This window comes from Herpailurus yagouaroundi, unplaced genomic scaffold (genome assembly GCF_014898765.1).
Source record: "Herpailurus yagouaroundi ecotype Mexico unplaced genomic scaffold, PumYag 220, whole genome shotgun sequence".
In the NCBI taxonomy this organism is placed as follows: domain Eukaryota; kingdom Metazoa; phylum Chordata; class Mammalia; order Carnivora; family Felidae; genus Herpailurus; species Herpailurus yagouaroundi.
Window position 1 is genome coordinate 4,761,313 of NW_024412451.1, and position 14,919 is coordinate 4,776,231.

General features: G+C 60.1%; 2 protein-coding genes across 5 annotated transcripts in view; one reads left to right on the top strand and one right to left on the bottom strand.

The window, feature by feature from the left end:
- Positions 1-3,653: 3,653 nt before the first annotated feature.
- The window catches only part of NTN5 (netrin 5), a 13,136-nt gene continuing 1,870 nt past the window's right edge, over positions 3,654-14,919 (bottom strand). The window contains exons 2-8 of one of the 4 annotated variants that reach the window (XM_040457606.1): positions 13,620-13,661; positions 9,543-10,193; positions 6,712-6,900; positions 6,420-6,569; positions 6,028-6,081; positions 5,726-5,806; positions 3,654-4,470 (exon numbers count right to left, since the gene is read on the bottom strand). In XM_040457606.1, coding sequence (XP_040313540.1) covers positions 4,106-4,470; positions 5,726-5,806; positions 6,028-6,081; positions 6,420-6,569; positions 6,712-6,900; positions 9,543-10,193; positions 13,620-13,661 — 1,532 coding nt within the window. In that variant the 3' untranslated portion in view covers positions 3,654-4,105. Of the gene's footprint in view, positions 4,471-5,725; positions 5,807-6,027; positions 6,082-6,419; positions 6,570-6,711; positions 6,901-9,542; positions 10,194-10,793; positions 10,850-12,236; positions 12,428-13,619; positions 14,038-14,919 lie in introns of those variants that run through there. The other 3 variants (XM_040457605.1, XM_040457607.1, XM_040457608.1) reach the window with 3 other exon arrangements.
- Positions 3,974-14,919, top strand: part of FUT2 (fucosyltransferase 2 (H blood group)) — a 14,453-nt gene continuing 3,507 nt past the window's right edge. The window contains 2 exon segments of the mRNA XM_040457609.1: positions 3,974-4,097; positions 12,489-12,587. Coding sequence (XP_040313543.1) covers positions 12,518-12,587 — 70 coding nt within the window. The 5' untranslated portion in view covers positions 3,974-4,097; positions 12,489-12,517.

Here is a 14,919-nt window from a genome sequence, read left to right on the forward strand (position 1 = left end):
CTCCTGGCTCTCCCTCTGCCTCCGGCCTACCCTTTACGGATCCCAGACCTCACCTTGCCTCTGCCCTAGTCACAGAGGTCCCACTGATGCCCAGCACCCCTGGACAGAGTGTCCGACCCTCAGCCTTTCTTGTTGTGACCAAATCCTTCATCTGTCCTTCAAGGCCTAGCTCAAATATCACTTTCTCTAAGACACGTTTCCTGATCTCCGGGCTAGGTTCACAGCCCTCTCTGGGCTCTCCCAGTGAACTGAACACCTCAGTGATTAGAGGACTGGCTCTCCCCTTTCTTTAGCTCACAGACCTCCCAGGGCTCCCCAGGACCCCACGGAAAAAACACACAGGCCCTCAGCCTGGCCTTAGAGGCCTCATATGCCTTGACTACTGCCAATCCCCAGCCTAATCTCTCTGGTCTAACCACACAAGGCCCTCTGGCTTCGAGAACTTTGCACCAACTGTTGCCTCTAACTGGGGTTCTCTTCTCTGCTGGGCCAATTCTTACTCAGTCTCTTAGATACTGAAGGAGCCTACTCTTCTAGGAAGCCATCAGCAATGGTGAGGTGGGCAGGAGGCTCCTTTGAGTTCTGGAAGCCACCTGTGTGGCCTCCACGATAGCACACAGACAGACTGGGCTCGCTGCCCGGAGGCGGAGGGAATGGCCAGGGCGGAGGTGGGTCCCAGATGTGGATTTCATGCCTATTTGTCTCGGTCGCTGGGAACAAAGTTTGGGTCATAGGGAACATATGGGGCTCACCTCGGTCCCAGTTTCATCTCCTGCCTCCCTGACCCCTGGGTGGGAGGCGACAGGGCCAGGACTCTCCAGGCCTGGATGGTTCCCACAGCCTCTCTTCAACTCCTCGCCTTGAGAGCAGGGAGAGAGAGCTGTTTGCAGCTTCTGCTCTCTTGAGGGAGCCCAGCAAATTCTTCCAGATCTGTGTTCTCTCTGTCTTTTGGCCTCTCCTTTCCTGAGGGAGCTGTGGCCACCAGGCATTTAAATACACACACACACACACACACACACACACACACACACACATTAAAGTTTATTTCTTTTGAGAAAGAGAGAGATCATGGGATGGGCAGAGAGAGAGGGAGAGAGAGAATCCCAAGCAGGCTCTGTGCGGTTATTGCATGTTCTAGATCTGCTGTCTCCAGTAGGCTAGCCATCAGCCACTTGAGCTGTGGGTAATGCAACTGAGGAACCGAAGGTTAACTTTTATTTCATTTTAATCAACTTAAACTTAAATAGCCCAATGTGGCTAGTGGTTAGTGTATCACACAGCTCGGCTCTAAAGAACGAAGTTTGAAGGCCTGCTGCTCGTTGTGTGACAGTTGCTAAGACTCTTGGAAGAGATGGCTAGGAATGCTGGCCAAACCTTGGGGCGCCTGGGTGGCTCAGTTGGTTAGGCATCCGACTTTGGCTCAGGTCACGATCTCACTGTCCGTGAGTTCGAGCCCCGCGTCGGGCTCTGTGCTGACTGCTCAGAGCCCAGAGCCTGTTTCAGATTCTGTGTCTCCCTCTCTCTCTGACCCTCCCCCGTTCATGCTCTGTCTCTCTCTGTCTCAAAAATAAATAAACATTAAAAAAAAAATTAAAAAAAAAAAATGGAATGCTGGCCAAACCTAAACACACCTGGGTTTGAATCTCTGCCCTCACCTCAACATGGAGTTTGCCCCCCACCGGCCCCAGGAGCCTCAATTTCTTCATCTGTATAAGGGGGATAATAATAGGACCAACCTATGTATTCAACAAATATTTGAGTACCTATTGTGTTCTAGGGCTGCGGTTACAACATGGAACAAAACAGACGCAAATCCAAGGTCAGGACGGCAGGAGGTGGAATGCAATGCCATGACCAGACTCCTTTGAATCTCAGCTTCTCTTTTCCTGGAATTGCCAAAAGGCTGCTCTGCCAAAAAAAAAAAAAAAAAAAAAAAAAAAAGGCTGTTCTGCCTAGCACTTCATGATGTCATAGCATACTCTGAGTTCTGGGTTCTGATTGGCTAAGGGTCTGGCCTAAAGTCAGGTTGGCCGCTTATCCGAAACATTCTTTCTTTTTCTCTTTCTTTGATAGTAAAACACCCTATTTAGCTGGCTCCAAGACAGCACAGCATTAAAAGTTGTTTTTCCACCTTCTCTTGCAGCTAGGTGTCGTCATATCACCAGATTCTGGCCAATGAGATAAGAACAGAGGGATTGTATAGCAGTTTTTGGAAAATAACCCTTATAAGTCAGCTGTTTGGGACTTTTGGCCTTTTCTCTATACCTTCTTCCATCCTGATGCACTCTATGGATGATGGAGAGGAAAGCCAGGAGGTTCCAGGTGGCTTGACTACATCCAGATTTTTCTTGTTTGTTTGTTTTTTGTAATTGGCTTCACCCCCCTCGTAGAGCCCGTTGTGGGGCTTGCACTCACGACCCTGACATCAAGACCTGTGCTGTCAATGCAGAGCCCAACATGAGGCTCCATCTCGATCAAGAGTCAGACGCTCAACCGTCTGAGCCACCGGGGTGCCCCTGACTTGGGTTTTAAAGCCACCATCCTGGTTCTGTCTGAAGAAAACTCTTAGTAGGGGGGGAGAGGGGAGACCAGCATGGACACTACCGTAATAACCCAGGAGAACAATGGTGGGGGCTTGGACCACGTGGTGGCAGTGGACATGGTAAAAATGGCTGAATTACGAACATATGTAGTGGATGGAGGGTACAGGATTTGCAGATGGACAGGACATGCGGGGGGAGTGGGCCATTTCCTTCCTTTTTGTTGGCTGGAGGGCCCGTCCTCTCTTCCTAGCACCCAATGACATCATGGCCCATCCTGACTCTCCATTGGCTGAGAGGACTTCTTTCTTCTCAGGGAAGGAACAGGGTTGCTCTCCAGGCCCCAGTGGACGGTAAGTCACATCCCTTCCTCTGAGACTCCCTCAGGGCATTCCCTCGGTGACTCTCCTGCAAGGATCACCCAAATTTGAAATTGCTCTTGACTGTGGCTGCAGGGGGCAGAGGTGAGGTGGCGAGGAAAGTTCTAGGCTATGACAACCTTCCATTCCATGGTACTTACTGCTTCTTGCTTTTTTTTTAGCTCCACTCCTGTGGCCTGTAGGGACCCAACTGTTGAGTGGGAATAGAATTCTGCTTAGCAGCGGGGCGCCTGGGTGGCTCCGTCGGTTAAGTGTCTGACTTCGGCTCAGGTCATGATCTCATGGTTTATGAGTTTGAGCCCCACGTCAGGCTCTATGCTGTCAGCTCAGAGCCTGGAACATGCTTCGGATTCTGTGTCTCCTTCTCTCTCTGCCCCTCCCCAACTTGTGCTCTGTAATTCTATGCCTCTCAAAAAATAAATAAATGTAAAAAAAAAAAAATTCTGCTTAGCACCAAGTGATGGATGCCCATACCACTCTGTGGCTCCCAATTGGCTATTCTCTCCAGAAAGGGTTTAGGCTGTACTTCAAGACCAGATGAACCTCAGTCAGAACCCTCTTTGGATATTCACTCCAAGTCCCTTTGTTCCTTTCTCAGAGACTATCCTAGGGGCCATAAGAAACACAATGTTCCTAAAGGTGGAACTTTCTGGAAACCCGGCACTGCTGTCCTTTTCCTCTGGCGCATCTCCCGCCATTTCAATCCACCCTCCCTCCCACTGGCTTCTGGCCAATCGTCAAGCAACACAAATCTGACCAGCACATACATAGTGATGTCTTTCCAGCCCTTTCGCTGGGTTTGGCATTTTGTCAGGGGGCACTGCCATACTTCAGCTCCGCACGTTTTCCTTATTTTGCCCCTCCCAGGCCCTCCCAGCACATATCAGGTGTCTGTGGCCAAAATTCCCCAAGAGTTGAGACTTTATTTAGGGGACTAGCTGCCCAGATCACAGGCCAAATGTCCTCGCAAGAGGCCAAAGGCCGGGCTCCCGGCCTGCCGCCTGCGCTGAAGGGTCCCTCCAGCCTGGCGCGTGCCAGTGACGTCAGCGGCTCCACGGCGCCTGATTGGCTCGCAGAGGGACGCGCCGTCGAAGTAGAAGGTTCAGCTCGCGGTCGCTCCCAAGTTCCGTCGTCGTCGTCGTCGTCGTCGTCGTCGTCGGCTGCGGAGGCCGAGCAGGTGGGGCTCTAGGGCTCGGGCCCCGGGCTCGGGGTGGGGGGTCGCAGGCCGCGGCAGCCCCCGGCGCGCTCCTGCAGCTGCAGCCGCCGCAGAGGCCGGGCCCAGCGTGGCCTCCAGGGCAGCGCGACGCCGTGGCGGTCGAGGACCAGGCGCGCGGGGTCGGGGCCGCCGGCCGCGCTGCCCAGCAGCAGGTAGTCGGTGTCGGGCCGCAGGCGCAAGCAGCCGCAGGCCAGGTCGGCGCGGGGGACCCAGGCGTCCTGGCCACCGCGACGCACGGGCCGCGCCCGCTGCTTGTACACGGCCAGCACGCGCACGGCCAGCCGCTGCCACGCCGGGCCCGCCGCCTCTGACGCCAGGACCTGGGCGCGGAGAACTGCGGGGAGGGCTGCCGTCAGGCCCGGGCTGGGTGTGGGGGGAGCCCCTGGGGTGGCGTGGGGTCGGTGTTGGTGGGGAGGGAGGCAGGATCCCCGGGAGGGCTCCCAGGATACCATTAGGAAGGAGAGAGACCTTGAACGTTTGAGGGTGGGCTGTCTGGGGGGTCTGGCCCGGCGTGGGGGAGACGACGGTGGGGCTTAGGGAGTGCCAGGTGGGGTTCGAGGGTTGTAACTATGGAGGCCAGACTGAGAGAGGAACCCAGGAGCATGGGACATGCCAGGCGGGGCCCTTTGGGGTTCATACTGGGAGTAGCAGATGCCCGAATTGAGTGTAGGAGAGGACTAAGGGGACCTTACAGTGGGTGTGGCCGGGAGCAAGACAGAAGAGGCAGGTCCAGGGTCTCTAATGTGGCAGCGTGAAAGATGTCAGAAGCAGAGCCCTTGGGAAAGGGTATTGCTGGGGGGGGGGGGGGCTCTGGGACGAATTTGAGGGCCAGAAGGAGGTCAGAACCTAGAACCTGAGGTCCTACTGGTGGTGATTCAGAAACATGTAATCGCTGAAGGGCCGAGGCGAGACATGTCAGGGGAAGGACTCTGGCTGGCAAGCTAAGTCTGTAGGTCAGATCTCTGTGGGAGGCGGGACGAGAAGTTTCCACCTTCCAAGTCCTAGGACACTAGTGGCTAGGACCAGAGGATGATGATCCTCAGGGAGGAGAGGCCTGGGGGGGGGGGGGGGTCTTACACCATCGAGGAAAGTCATGGGCTGGGCTGAACTCCTGAGTATCTAAGAGATCTCTGAGGTCACGGGGCTGGTGTGGGCTGATGGATTATGGCACTTCGGGGTGCGTCTCTGCGAGAGTGGGGCTAGGGCGCAGAATCTAGGACCCCGATGGGAGGCGGAAAGCGTCGAAGATAGGCAAGACCATCCATTCAACCAGTTCCCCTTTCTCCTTCCATCCCCAAGAGGCCAGCTGTCTCCCTCAAAGATGTCCAGCTGAAGGAGATAGCGAAAGTCTGAAGGCCGAGAAGATGGGGAAAGAGGAGACAGAGGAAGATAGGGAACGCCCCCCACTCCACTGCCCCTGCCCCCCCATTTATCTTCTGTCCCGTTAGGTCCTAGATCAGGAAGGGTCCTTTAAGAGCCCCCCCCCCCCCCCTTCCCACTTCAGATGAGAACTGGGAAGCCCAGAGAAAGAGGCGGGCATCAGAACACCTGGCCAGCCCCCAGCCTTTTTTTTCCTCCCCAGCACTCACCGTAGTCCTGCTGGCAATACCTCCAAAGGCTCATGTATACCCTGGTGTCCGAGACATTGCAGTAGTTTTGACACTGAGGGTCTGGGGAGGGTCAGGCCATCTGCAGTGGGCTCCCGAAGCCTGGACCACAGCATTCTACCCCCTGCCCAGCCCCGCGTGCCATCTTGACGGACACCGGAGGGGGGGCGTGCCCCAACCCTGGGGACTGGGCTCGGTGGGCCACCCCTGGATCCCCCACCTGGGGGCCCAAGCAGCCCATCCCCGATCCCGTTTGCTGCCAGGGTTCTCCACACCAGCCTTACCGGAGCTGTAAGCGCCAGGGGTAGGAGCAAGGGGGGTCGTCGCCTCTGGAATTCCTGTGAGAGAGGAGAAATGTAACCTTAGGGGTCCCCCCCAACAGGAATCCAGACCCCCCGTGTCTATTCCCTTAAGCGCCCTTCGCCCTCCTCCTCCAGGACCTGGAGTTGGTCCCTAGTCTCTTCCTCTTTCGGATCCGGGAATCTAGACTCCCAGCCCCCTCCTCCCTGGGACACAGGAGTCCGGGCTCCCGGCTTCCTCCCTCCCAAGACTGAGGGGCCTGGAGTTTGAGGCCCCACCTCCCCCCAGGGACCCAGCATCTGTTGCCCCGCTGGAGATGTGAGAGGTCCCCTTCCCGTCCCACTTAGGACAGGCGGCTCTGCCCCTCATGACTCACGCTGGCAGGGCATCCTGGGAGAGCGGCTCTGCTGGTAGCCAGGACCACAGCGGTTGCACGTCAGGCCGGTGACCCCTAGCTTGCAGGAGCACTGCCCGCTGGTCTGGTTGCAGATGCCACCCGTCGCCCCAATAGGGTGACACTGGCAGGCTGCGTGAGGAGAAGGGCCGGGGATCTGGAGTGTCTGGGCCCCGGGTGCTCCTTCCCAATCGCCCAGCCCCCTCCTCCCTCAGACCCAGGAGTCAGGTCCCGCCCGCCTCTCCTCCTAGGCCCCGCTCCAGACTACACTCACCCCTGCAGGCCTTGCGGCTGGTGATAGGCTGGCTGGGGTCCCTCCAGAACCCCGGGCGGCAGTAGTGACAGTGGCGCCCAGCCGTGTGGTGACGGCACCGCTCACAGACGCCCCCGCTCCGGCCGCCAGACAGCCTGAACAGCTCCGAGTTGAACCTGCAGCGTCGGGCGTGCTGGTTGCAGGAACAGGCTAGAAAGAGGACGGAGCAGGCGCGCGTCAGGCCCGGCCTTGCTGCTCTGGGCCCCGGGCTCGCTCCCCACTGCCCGCAGGAGAAGAAATAAAGCGCGAGAGCGGGTACAAAGAAGAGATGGCCGGGGGTCCCGGGGTAAGCCTGGCTCCCCGAACCTCCTCGTTCTCATCTTGGGGTGCACTGGACTGAAGTGGGTAACCCCGAGGGGCCCGATGGACCGCCCGAATGTCCCTGAGACGCTGGGGTTCAGCACGAGCGCTGCGGGCACGGGCTGTGGAGTCAGACCCCGCACGTCCGCTCCCCACTGTGTTCCTCGAGCAAATGACTTTTCTGCAGCTCAGCCTCCTTTGCCGTAAGATGACAGTTCCGATGTCTACTACTTCCGGAGGCTTAAAGGAAACCAAAAGGATGTGAAGTTCTTGACCCGGGGCCTGACCCAGAGCCTGCCCTTGCCTGTGGGGAGTTTCTGCGTGCCCGGTGCTGCACATTTCGTTCTCGGAACGGCTCTGTGAGGTTCACGGCTTACAAAGTAATACAGCTGAGGGGGTGGCAGGGGCAGGGTCGGCCCCCAGGCCTTCTGGCTCGAGTCTGTGCACCGCGCAAGCAGGGTCCAGTGTGGCCCGCGCCCCGCGCGAGGATTCTGTGCGCTGTGTGTCTTCCTGGGGGGCTCTGGTCAGGGAGGCAGTGGGCGTCGAACCTTACTGCTTCTCACAGTTACCAGGAAACAGCTTCTCGGGGCGCACCCCCAGGGATCTGTGGTTCTGGCGAGCGAGATGCTGACTCAGGGGTTCGCGGGTTCGCGGGCTGTTCTTTGGAGAGATTTAAGGAGGGCCCTGGGCTGGCAAGGCCCAAGAACGCGGAGAAGCGGTAGAAAGGTCAGCAAACTGAGGCAGCCGTGCGTTCTTGGGAAAATTGAGGCCCCTCTCTAAGCCGTGGCTTCCTCCCATCCAGTGGGGACCTCAGTCCTTCTCCCCCAGGGTTTCCATGGGCCTGGAGGCGGCTGGTGCTCTCTAGATTATCAGTGGGAAGAATCTGGCTTTGGATTCCTTCTGACCTGAGGGTGATCACTTCACCTCACTTGCACCCGGAAAACTCCGGTGACGGGAAGGGGTTCAGATCACCCCCGTCGGTCAAACCCGCAGCTCTGCCACAGGACTTAGTCCCACCCTGTGCGCCCAGACCCTGCTTCCTCACGACACCGTCGGCTTCTTGCCCAGATTCAGAGTGCCGGCGCCACGCTCGGCCTGGGGCCGTGTGGTGACCCTCAGACAGAAGGCCTCCCCCGCTCCCAGGCCCTGTCCGGGCCCAGGACGACCCCCGGCCCGCCCCCCAGACAACGTGAGTCTCCCCTCAGGGCTCAGATCTGGCTGGTAGAGCGGAGTGGAGCTACCTCCCGGGGCCTGGTGCGGGGCCTGGTAACAGACGCACAGCATCAGCCAGGACGGCAGAGGCCGGAGGCAGAAGAGAGGGGGCTGTCTCTGAGGAGGGGCAGCTGGCACATGGGCAGGGCAGGGCCCAGACCCTGGAATCTCCCGCCTGGAAAAACCCGAGGGAGGGTGGAGGCAGGGAAGGTGTGGAGCAGGCCTGGAGCTTGCCAGGCTAGCCGGATGGCCCGGTGGATCGCCCGTTATCTAGGAAGGTCTGGCTTCCCGAGTCCAGTCCCAGCACCACCGCTTGCTGGCATCGAGACTTAAAAGCAAGTGGGGCGGCCCCTCGGGCCCCCACCCTCTTCATCCGGGGAGTGGTAACATTGGCGATTCCGCAGTGAGGCCTTCCTTGGCGCCAGGTACCATATGCTAAGCTTTATTGTAAGGACTCTATGCATATCAACTCATTGGGTCTTCACCACGGCCTGTAGAAGAAGTGCTGTTACCAGCCCCGCTTGACAGGCGGAGGAACCGGAGGCACAGAGAGGTCAGGTCACTTGCCTGTGGTCACACAGCCATGGAGCAGAGGAGCTGGGATTTGAGCCCAGGCCGGCCGGCCCGCCGCTGAGCCCGAGTGCCCATCTGCCACCCTGGGGCACCGAGTGTGACGGCACCTGACAGGAGCCAAGACCCCAGAGCGGGACTTCCTGCCGCTCCCTAGCTGTGTGTGCTTGGGCAGGGGCCTTCTTCCCCTCCAGCCTCAGCCTCCTCATCCGTGCAAGGGACCCGATGACAAGCCTGCCTGGTACCCAGCAGGCGATGGGTACATATGTGTTCATGAATAAATCCTTCCCCCGTGTGGTTGGTTTGGTGACTCGGGAAAAGTCCCGCTGCCCTGTTCCCCACGACCGTTGGGTAAATATCACCGGAGCACCTGCAGCAGCGGCATCATAATGGTGTGGGGGGCAGAGGCTGGAGAGACTGGAGCTCCCAGTGGGCGGCAAAGAGTGGCAGGCAGGTGGAGCCTGCGGGGTAGGTGCGGCGGGCGGAGGCCGCCCCCCGGGGGGGGGCGGGGGGAGGCTGGGGGGGAGGCTAACGGGGGGATCCCCTCAGGAGCAGTGGCGCTGAAGCAAGGAGCAAGCCCGGCTCGCAGGGGAGCGAGCACACTGCCCGCAGGGACCAGGGACCGCAGGGACCAGGGACCGGCTGCTACTGCCAGAGCCTCGGGGGCCGAGTGGTGGGTGGGGGCAGGAAGAGGGGGGCCCAGGACTCACGCAGGCAGGGGTGGGGGTGCTGGGGCGTGGCGGGCCGCCAGGGCCAGTCTCGATGGGACGGGCGGCAGCTCTCGCAGCCTGGGCCGGTGGTGTGGTGGCGGCAGCGGCAGCGGGGCGGCCGGGCGCGGGCGGCGCAGCGGGCAGCGTGGCCGTGGCACTGGCAGCGGCCTCGAACACCACCTGCCGCCAGCCCCGCCCGGCCCCCGAACTCCACGCGGAGGTGACTGACCACCACGCCGGACTTAGGGCCCGGCGGGGCTCGGAAGGTCACCTTCTCGGGCCCCCCCAAGGCCCCAGGCCAGGCGGGTCTGCGCCACAGTGATCTCCAGGGGCCTCCGGTGGCCCAGGCAGCAGACAGGACCAGGGCCGGGGATCCTGGCGTGCAGAAGCGTAGGCTGACGGACGTCAGGAGGAAGGGGCCACCCAGGGCCAGGGTCAGACTCCCGTTGCAGGTGGCCCGGGGGCTGAGGTCCGCCCCCAGGGAGAGGGCACAGGCCTGGGGACAGGAGGCCGCCAGGCCGGCCAGCTGGGTCACCGGTGGGAGGCAGAAGCGGGGGCGGCCACCTGGATGGTAACACGGGTCTGCGGTGGCCTGGCTCAGGAGGAGCAAGAGGGCAAAGGTCACGGGCATGGTCCTAGCAGAGCAAGTACCTGGAGAGGAGGAGAGGAGAGGAGTGACCAGGCCGAGGGTCGTCGGTCACCCTCCACCCCCTGCTCCCCGCAGGCTCTCTGAGGAACCCTAGCATTCCATCCCCGGCCCTGCCCAAGCCCCCCTGCCCGGCTGCTTCTAAGCGAGGAAAGTAGTTCCATCTGGGGAGAATTACTGTTTACATAACCCAAAGGGAAAAGAACGCAAGCAAAATTGAGAATTTTGCCTGAACTAATCCGTAGCTTAACACCCCAGAGCTATCGTCAGTGTCGAGGGGCAGGGGGCCCTGGGGAGAGGGCAGGGGTGGGGACAGAGGGGGAATCCTAGAGAGGGCACCAGGGGGAGGGGCACTGAGAGACAGATGAAACTCAGAGACAAAGGGACAGAGGCACAGACGGCCGAAGACAGACAGGAGGGGACACAAGTGTAAGGGAAGGGCCAGGTGCAGAGAAGGAGCCATGAGGAGAGAGGACCGGACACAAGGGGAGGCCAGAAGGCGCAGATGGAGAGCGGCTGGGCACCCAGATCCACAGGGAATGGAGGGGATAGAGTGCCCGGGAGCCTGGGGCCCCCCCGGCAGACAGGCAGACAGACAGGCAGACCTTGAGGCTCGGAGATACCCAGGGAGCAGGAGGAGAGCAGAGAGCAGACAGCCTGGCTTGCCTGGCCCGTGGGGGGGGGGGGGGGGGGAGAAGAGGGGAGGGGAGGAGGCTGGGGGAGGGGCTCGGCAGGGGATCAGAAGCGGGAGGCCAGGCCCCCAGCCCACGAGGATCAGAGCAGAGGCCCTTTCCCATGTGGGGCCCTAACCTTGTTCTCCACACCCAGGGCACGGAGGGGGATTATCGCCAAACAACCCAGCGGCCTCCACTGCCACCCACCCCCAGCCTCCACCCTGCCTTAACCCTTTCCCACCCAGGTGCCAAGCCCAGAGAAGTATGCTGAGGAACCGGAGGGGGGACACCCGGGGACTAGAAGCCTAGGTCACTCTGGAGCTGAAAAGCAGGGTGAAGAAAGCTGGTGCACGAGTCCCCCTTAGAATTCACCGTGGGAGAACCCTGTACTTGGATTTCTGAGGACTTTCTTATAATCTCAGCCCTCCCCACTCCCGCCTGCCATCCTAGGCCTCAGGGTCTGGAGAGCAGAGCTCCCACATTGTCCGCCCCCCCTAAGGTCCCCAGATTAGAAATGGGAACGGATGTGGGGGGTGGCAGGTGCTGAGGAAGCGGGCAGAGAGAGAGGCAGGACAGGGCAGGGCCAGATGCCCAGGCGTCCAAGGGGGCCCGAAGTCCAGACCCTGGGATGCCAAGAGCTGGGAAGGACTGGGGTGCTGAAATGCCCCCCTGGTTTCCCGCTCCAGGGCTGGCAGCCCCTAGTGAGGAACTTCCTCAGGTTTGGGGGGGTCTTAGAGCCTTTCTGGGCCCCGCTGTCCACGCCCTTAGCTTGCTCCCAGCCTGGGAGTCTGTGAGGCGTCTGGGGGTGCAGGTGGGGGTCCCATCCTCCCCCAGCCTGCTTTCACAGGCCTGGCTGTCCCCACTGCAGTTGTCATGTGCAGAGACCACGTCCCCCTGCCCCAGATGACCGGCGTCACCCTCCGCCCCTCCCGAGGGGCCTGGCGCCATTTTGCTCACTGGCGGCAGCGGCATTTGCCCCGTCCGTTACCGCCAGCCTTGTTAAGGGCCTGGCCCCCACCTCCTACCTCTCCTTTCTGACCTGGGTGGTTCATGGGGTACCACTTTCTGGACCCTAGCACCTTGGACGGCCAGGCCGTGAGTCCCCCGGTGTTCCTGAGGGGTCCAGAAGCCAGCCCCTGGCCATCTGGGAACCCAGATGTCCAGCCTCCTGTCCCTACCCGTCTGGGACCCGGAACATCCCCCCCCCGCCCCCCCCCCCCCCCCCCGCCATAAGGAGAAAAGCCTAGCTGTGTTCCACCGGACCCACAGTAGGCCCCCCTGGCTGGGCGGTGTGGGGGTCCGCCTGGAACCCAGGCTACTTTTCCCTGGCTTTTTTGCACACACCCTGCCCTTTGCCCCTGATGTTGGCCAAACCTGCACCCAAGAAGAGTGTCCTCTGCGGTGCGTTCCTCCCGTGCTCTCCCGTCCTGCGGGAGCTCGGCGGCGGCGTGGGCTCTCAGGAGTGAGTGCAGAGTGGCTGTCGCCAGGCCCCAGGCTAGTGGGGGTTCTGGGCGGGAGCTCAGAGCAGAGCCCGCAGAATCCAACACCACCACCGCTCCCCCCAACCTCCCCCCCCCACCCCCGCCCCAATCCCCTTCGCCAACCGCAGCCACGCTCTCCCCACAGGGACCCCAGCCAGCCCGCCACCCAGGACTATGTGGAGCGCCAAGGACATCGCCCGAGGGGGACGGCCCCGAGCAGGCTGGCCCAGGAGGCTCAAGGCAGGTAGGCTGGGACAGCCGGCCAGGTGGGCTTTCCCGGGTCTCGGGTCCCCACCTCACTCACACTTAGACCCCTGCCCCAGGACTCCCAAGGGCAGGCAGTCCGCTGGGCTGAGCCCACCACGTGGTGGTGCAATCGATGGGGATGGGAAGGGGCTGACCGGCCAGGCGGCTTCAGGGCGGCCCCTGGCCCACACTGAAGGGGGACCCCCAGCCAGAGCCTCCTCCCCTCTGGAACCTTCTGTCAGCTGTGGGTGAACTGAGGATGAAGGTCAGTCATTTTCAAACCCCAAAAATCGGTGCTTTGGGGGGGATCTGGACAGCCACCGGGAAACCCAAAGAATTGGGCCGCTTTCTGAGATGGTGGGTGGGGAAGGAGGAGAGGGGATAAGAATCCCTCGACCTAGGACCTAGCGTTGGAGGGAGGAAGCAGGGACCCCAGCTCAAAGCGGAAAGGCCTTTCCTGCGAGGCCTCAACACTTCACTCACGGAAATTGTCATGCTGATGTGACTGACAACCCGATGGTTTTGACTAGAAAAATAAGGCTCTCCTTCACTTCCCGCTGAGAAAAGCTGGGGCGGGGGAGTCTCGAGAGGATAGGGCACAGATATTTGCTGCCGCGCCCTTGAGTGCCTTCGTTTCGGTGCCACGAGGACCCGACCCTGACAGGGATTTGGGGGTCCACTGGCGGGACCCTGTCCTGGGGTCGGGAGAGCACAGCCAAGGGGCTGTGTGATTCTCGTTCTGGGTGGCCATCACCCGCCAGCACGAACCCGGAGCCAGGACAAGGACATTGGATTTGAAATTAAGCCCGGAGGAGCAGTTAACCGCGAGAGAAGGAGATCGGGGGCAGAGACACCCCTAGATCACAGGGCGCATACCGGTTCTGGGACGGCGGTGTGGGCGACAGGGTAACATCACTGCACGAATCCATCCCGCAAGTGCGCCCCAGAGTCCCTCCTGTGTGCAGACACCCCGCTGAAGCTACCACCGCGAACTCCTACAAACCTCCCCGCCCTTGTCAGTCAGGCTTACAGTCCAGAGAGAAGAGCGATCGCTTCGGACAAGTAGTAAGTAATTCTGCTCCAGAGGATGGCGGAAGGTGGCAAGGAAGGTGGCGGGCGCTGCGGAACAAAGCGAGCAGGGAGGTGGGGGTGGGGGGTCGGGGTCCGGAGGCGACATCCGGGCTGAGACCCGAAAGCGGTGGGGACACACCGCAAGCCACCCGAGCATCATCGTGGGGGCTGGAGCGACGCGGGCAGAGGGCAAGGCCAGCGCAAAAGGCTAGTCTGGCTGCCAGAGAAAATTCCAGGAAGTTTAGGTCGCATTTTACTTTCCTCCCCATCCGGGGACAAGAAGTTTCTTAAAGTAATGTGACCTGGAGGGAGGCTTTCTTCCTCGCTTTTGGTTTTCATAGTACTTACTTACTTACTTATTTACTTATTTATTTATTTATTTAGGAGAAGGGGTTCCTCAAGTATTGGGCACTTTCATCCCCAGAGAGGAGGAAGCAGAACACCCCCCCCCCCCACCAGGGCACAGCTCAGCCCAGCAGTGTGGGACCCACAGCTCTGGGCTTGTGGAGATCTTTTGCCCCTACCTGGGCGGCCCAGACACGGCAGAGGCCCCACAAGGCAAGGCAGGTCACATTCCACGTCTAGCTGGACTGAGAGTGTGCGGCTGAGGGCTCTCCCTGAGGAATTCTCGAAAAATCCAGGACAGTAACTGACAGCACAGATTCCTGAGCCACACGGCCTGGGTTCAGATTCACGCTCTGCCTCTCTCCTAGCTGCATGACCTAAAGCAGGTTTCTTTTTCTTTTCTTTTCTTTTTTTTTTTTTAATATTTATTTATTTAGAGAGAGAGTGAGTGTGCGTGTGGGGGGGGGGGAGGGACAGAGAGAGAGAGAGAGAGAGACAGAGAATCCCGTGCAGGCTCCCCACTGCCAGCGTGGAACCCGATGCGGGGCTCAAACCCACGAACCATGAGATCCCGACCTGAGCCGAAACCAAGAGTCCGAACCGCCCAGGCGCCCCTAAAGCAGGTTTCTCAACCTCCGTGCCCGGGTGCTCTCGTCTGTTAAATGAGCATAACAGTGTGCCTTCCTCGCAGGAGATCAAGAGGATTAAATGAGCGAAGACAGGCTTTCGGTTTCCTCTCTGAAACTCTGAAACTCTTTAGACCAGACACGTTTCAGAACCTGTGTGTTGGCACCGTAATGGGGTCCCTAGACTGTATGTTAGGTAGCTCCGCTGCAGGATCTGGGCAGCATCCCATAATCCAACTCTTTCTTTCTTTCTTTCTTTCTTTCTTTCTTTCTTTCTTTCTTTCTTTC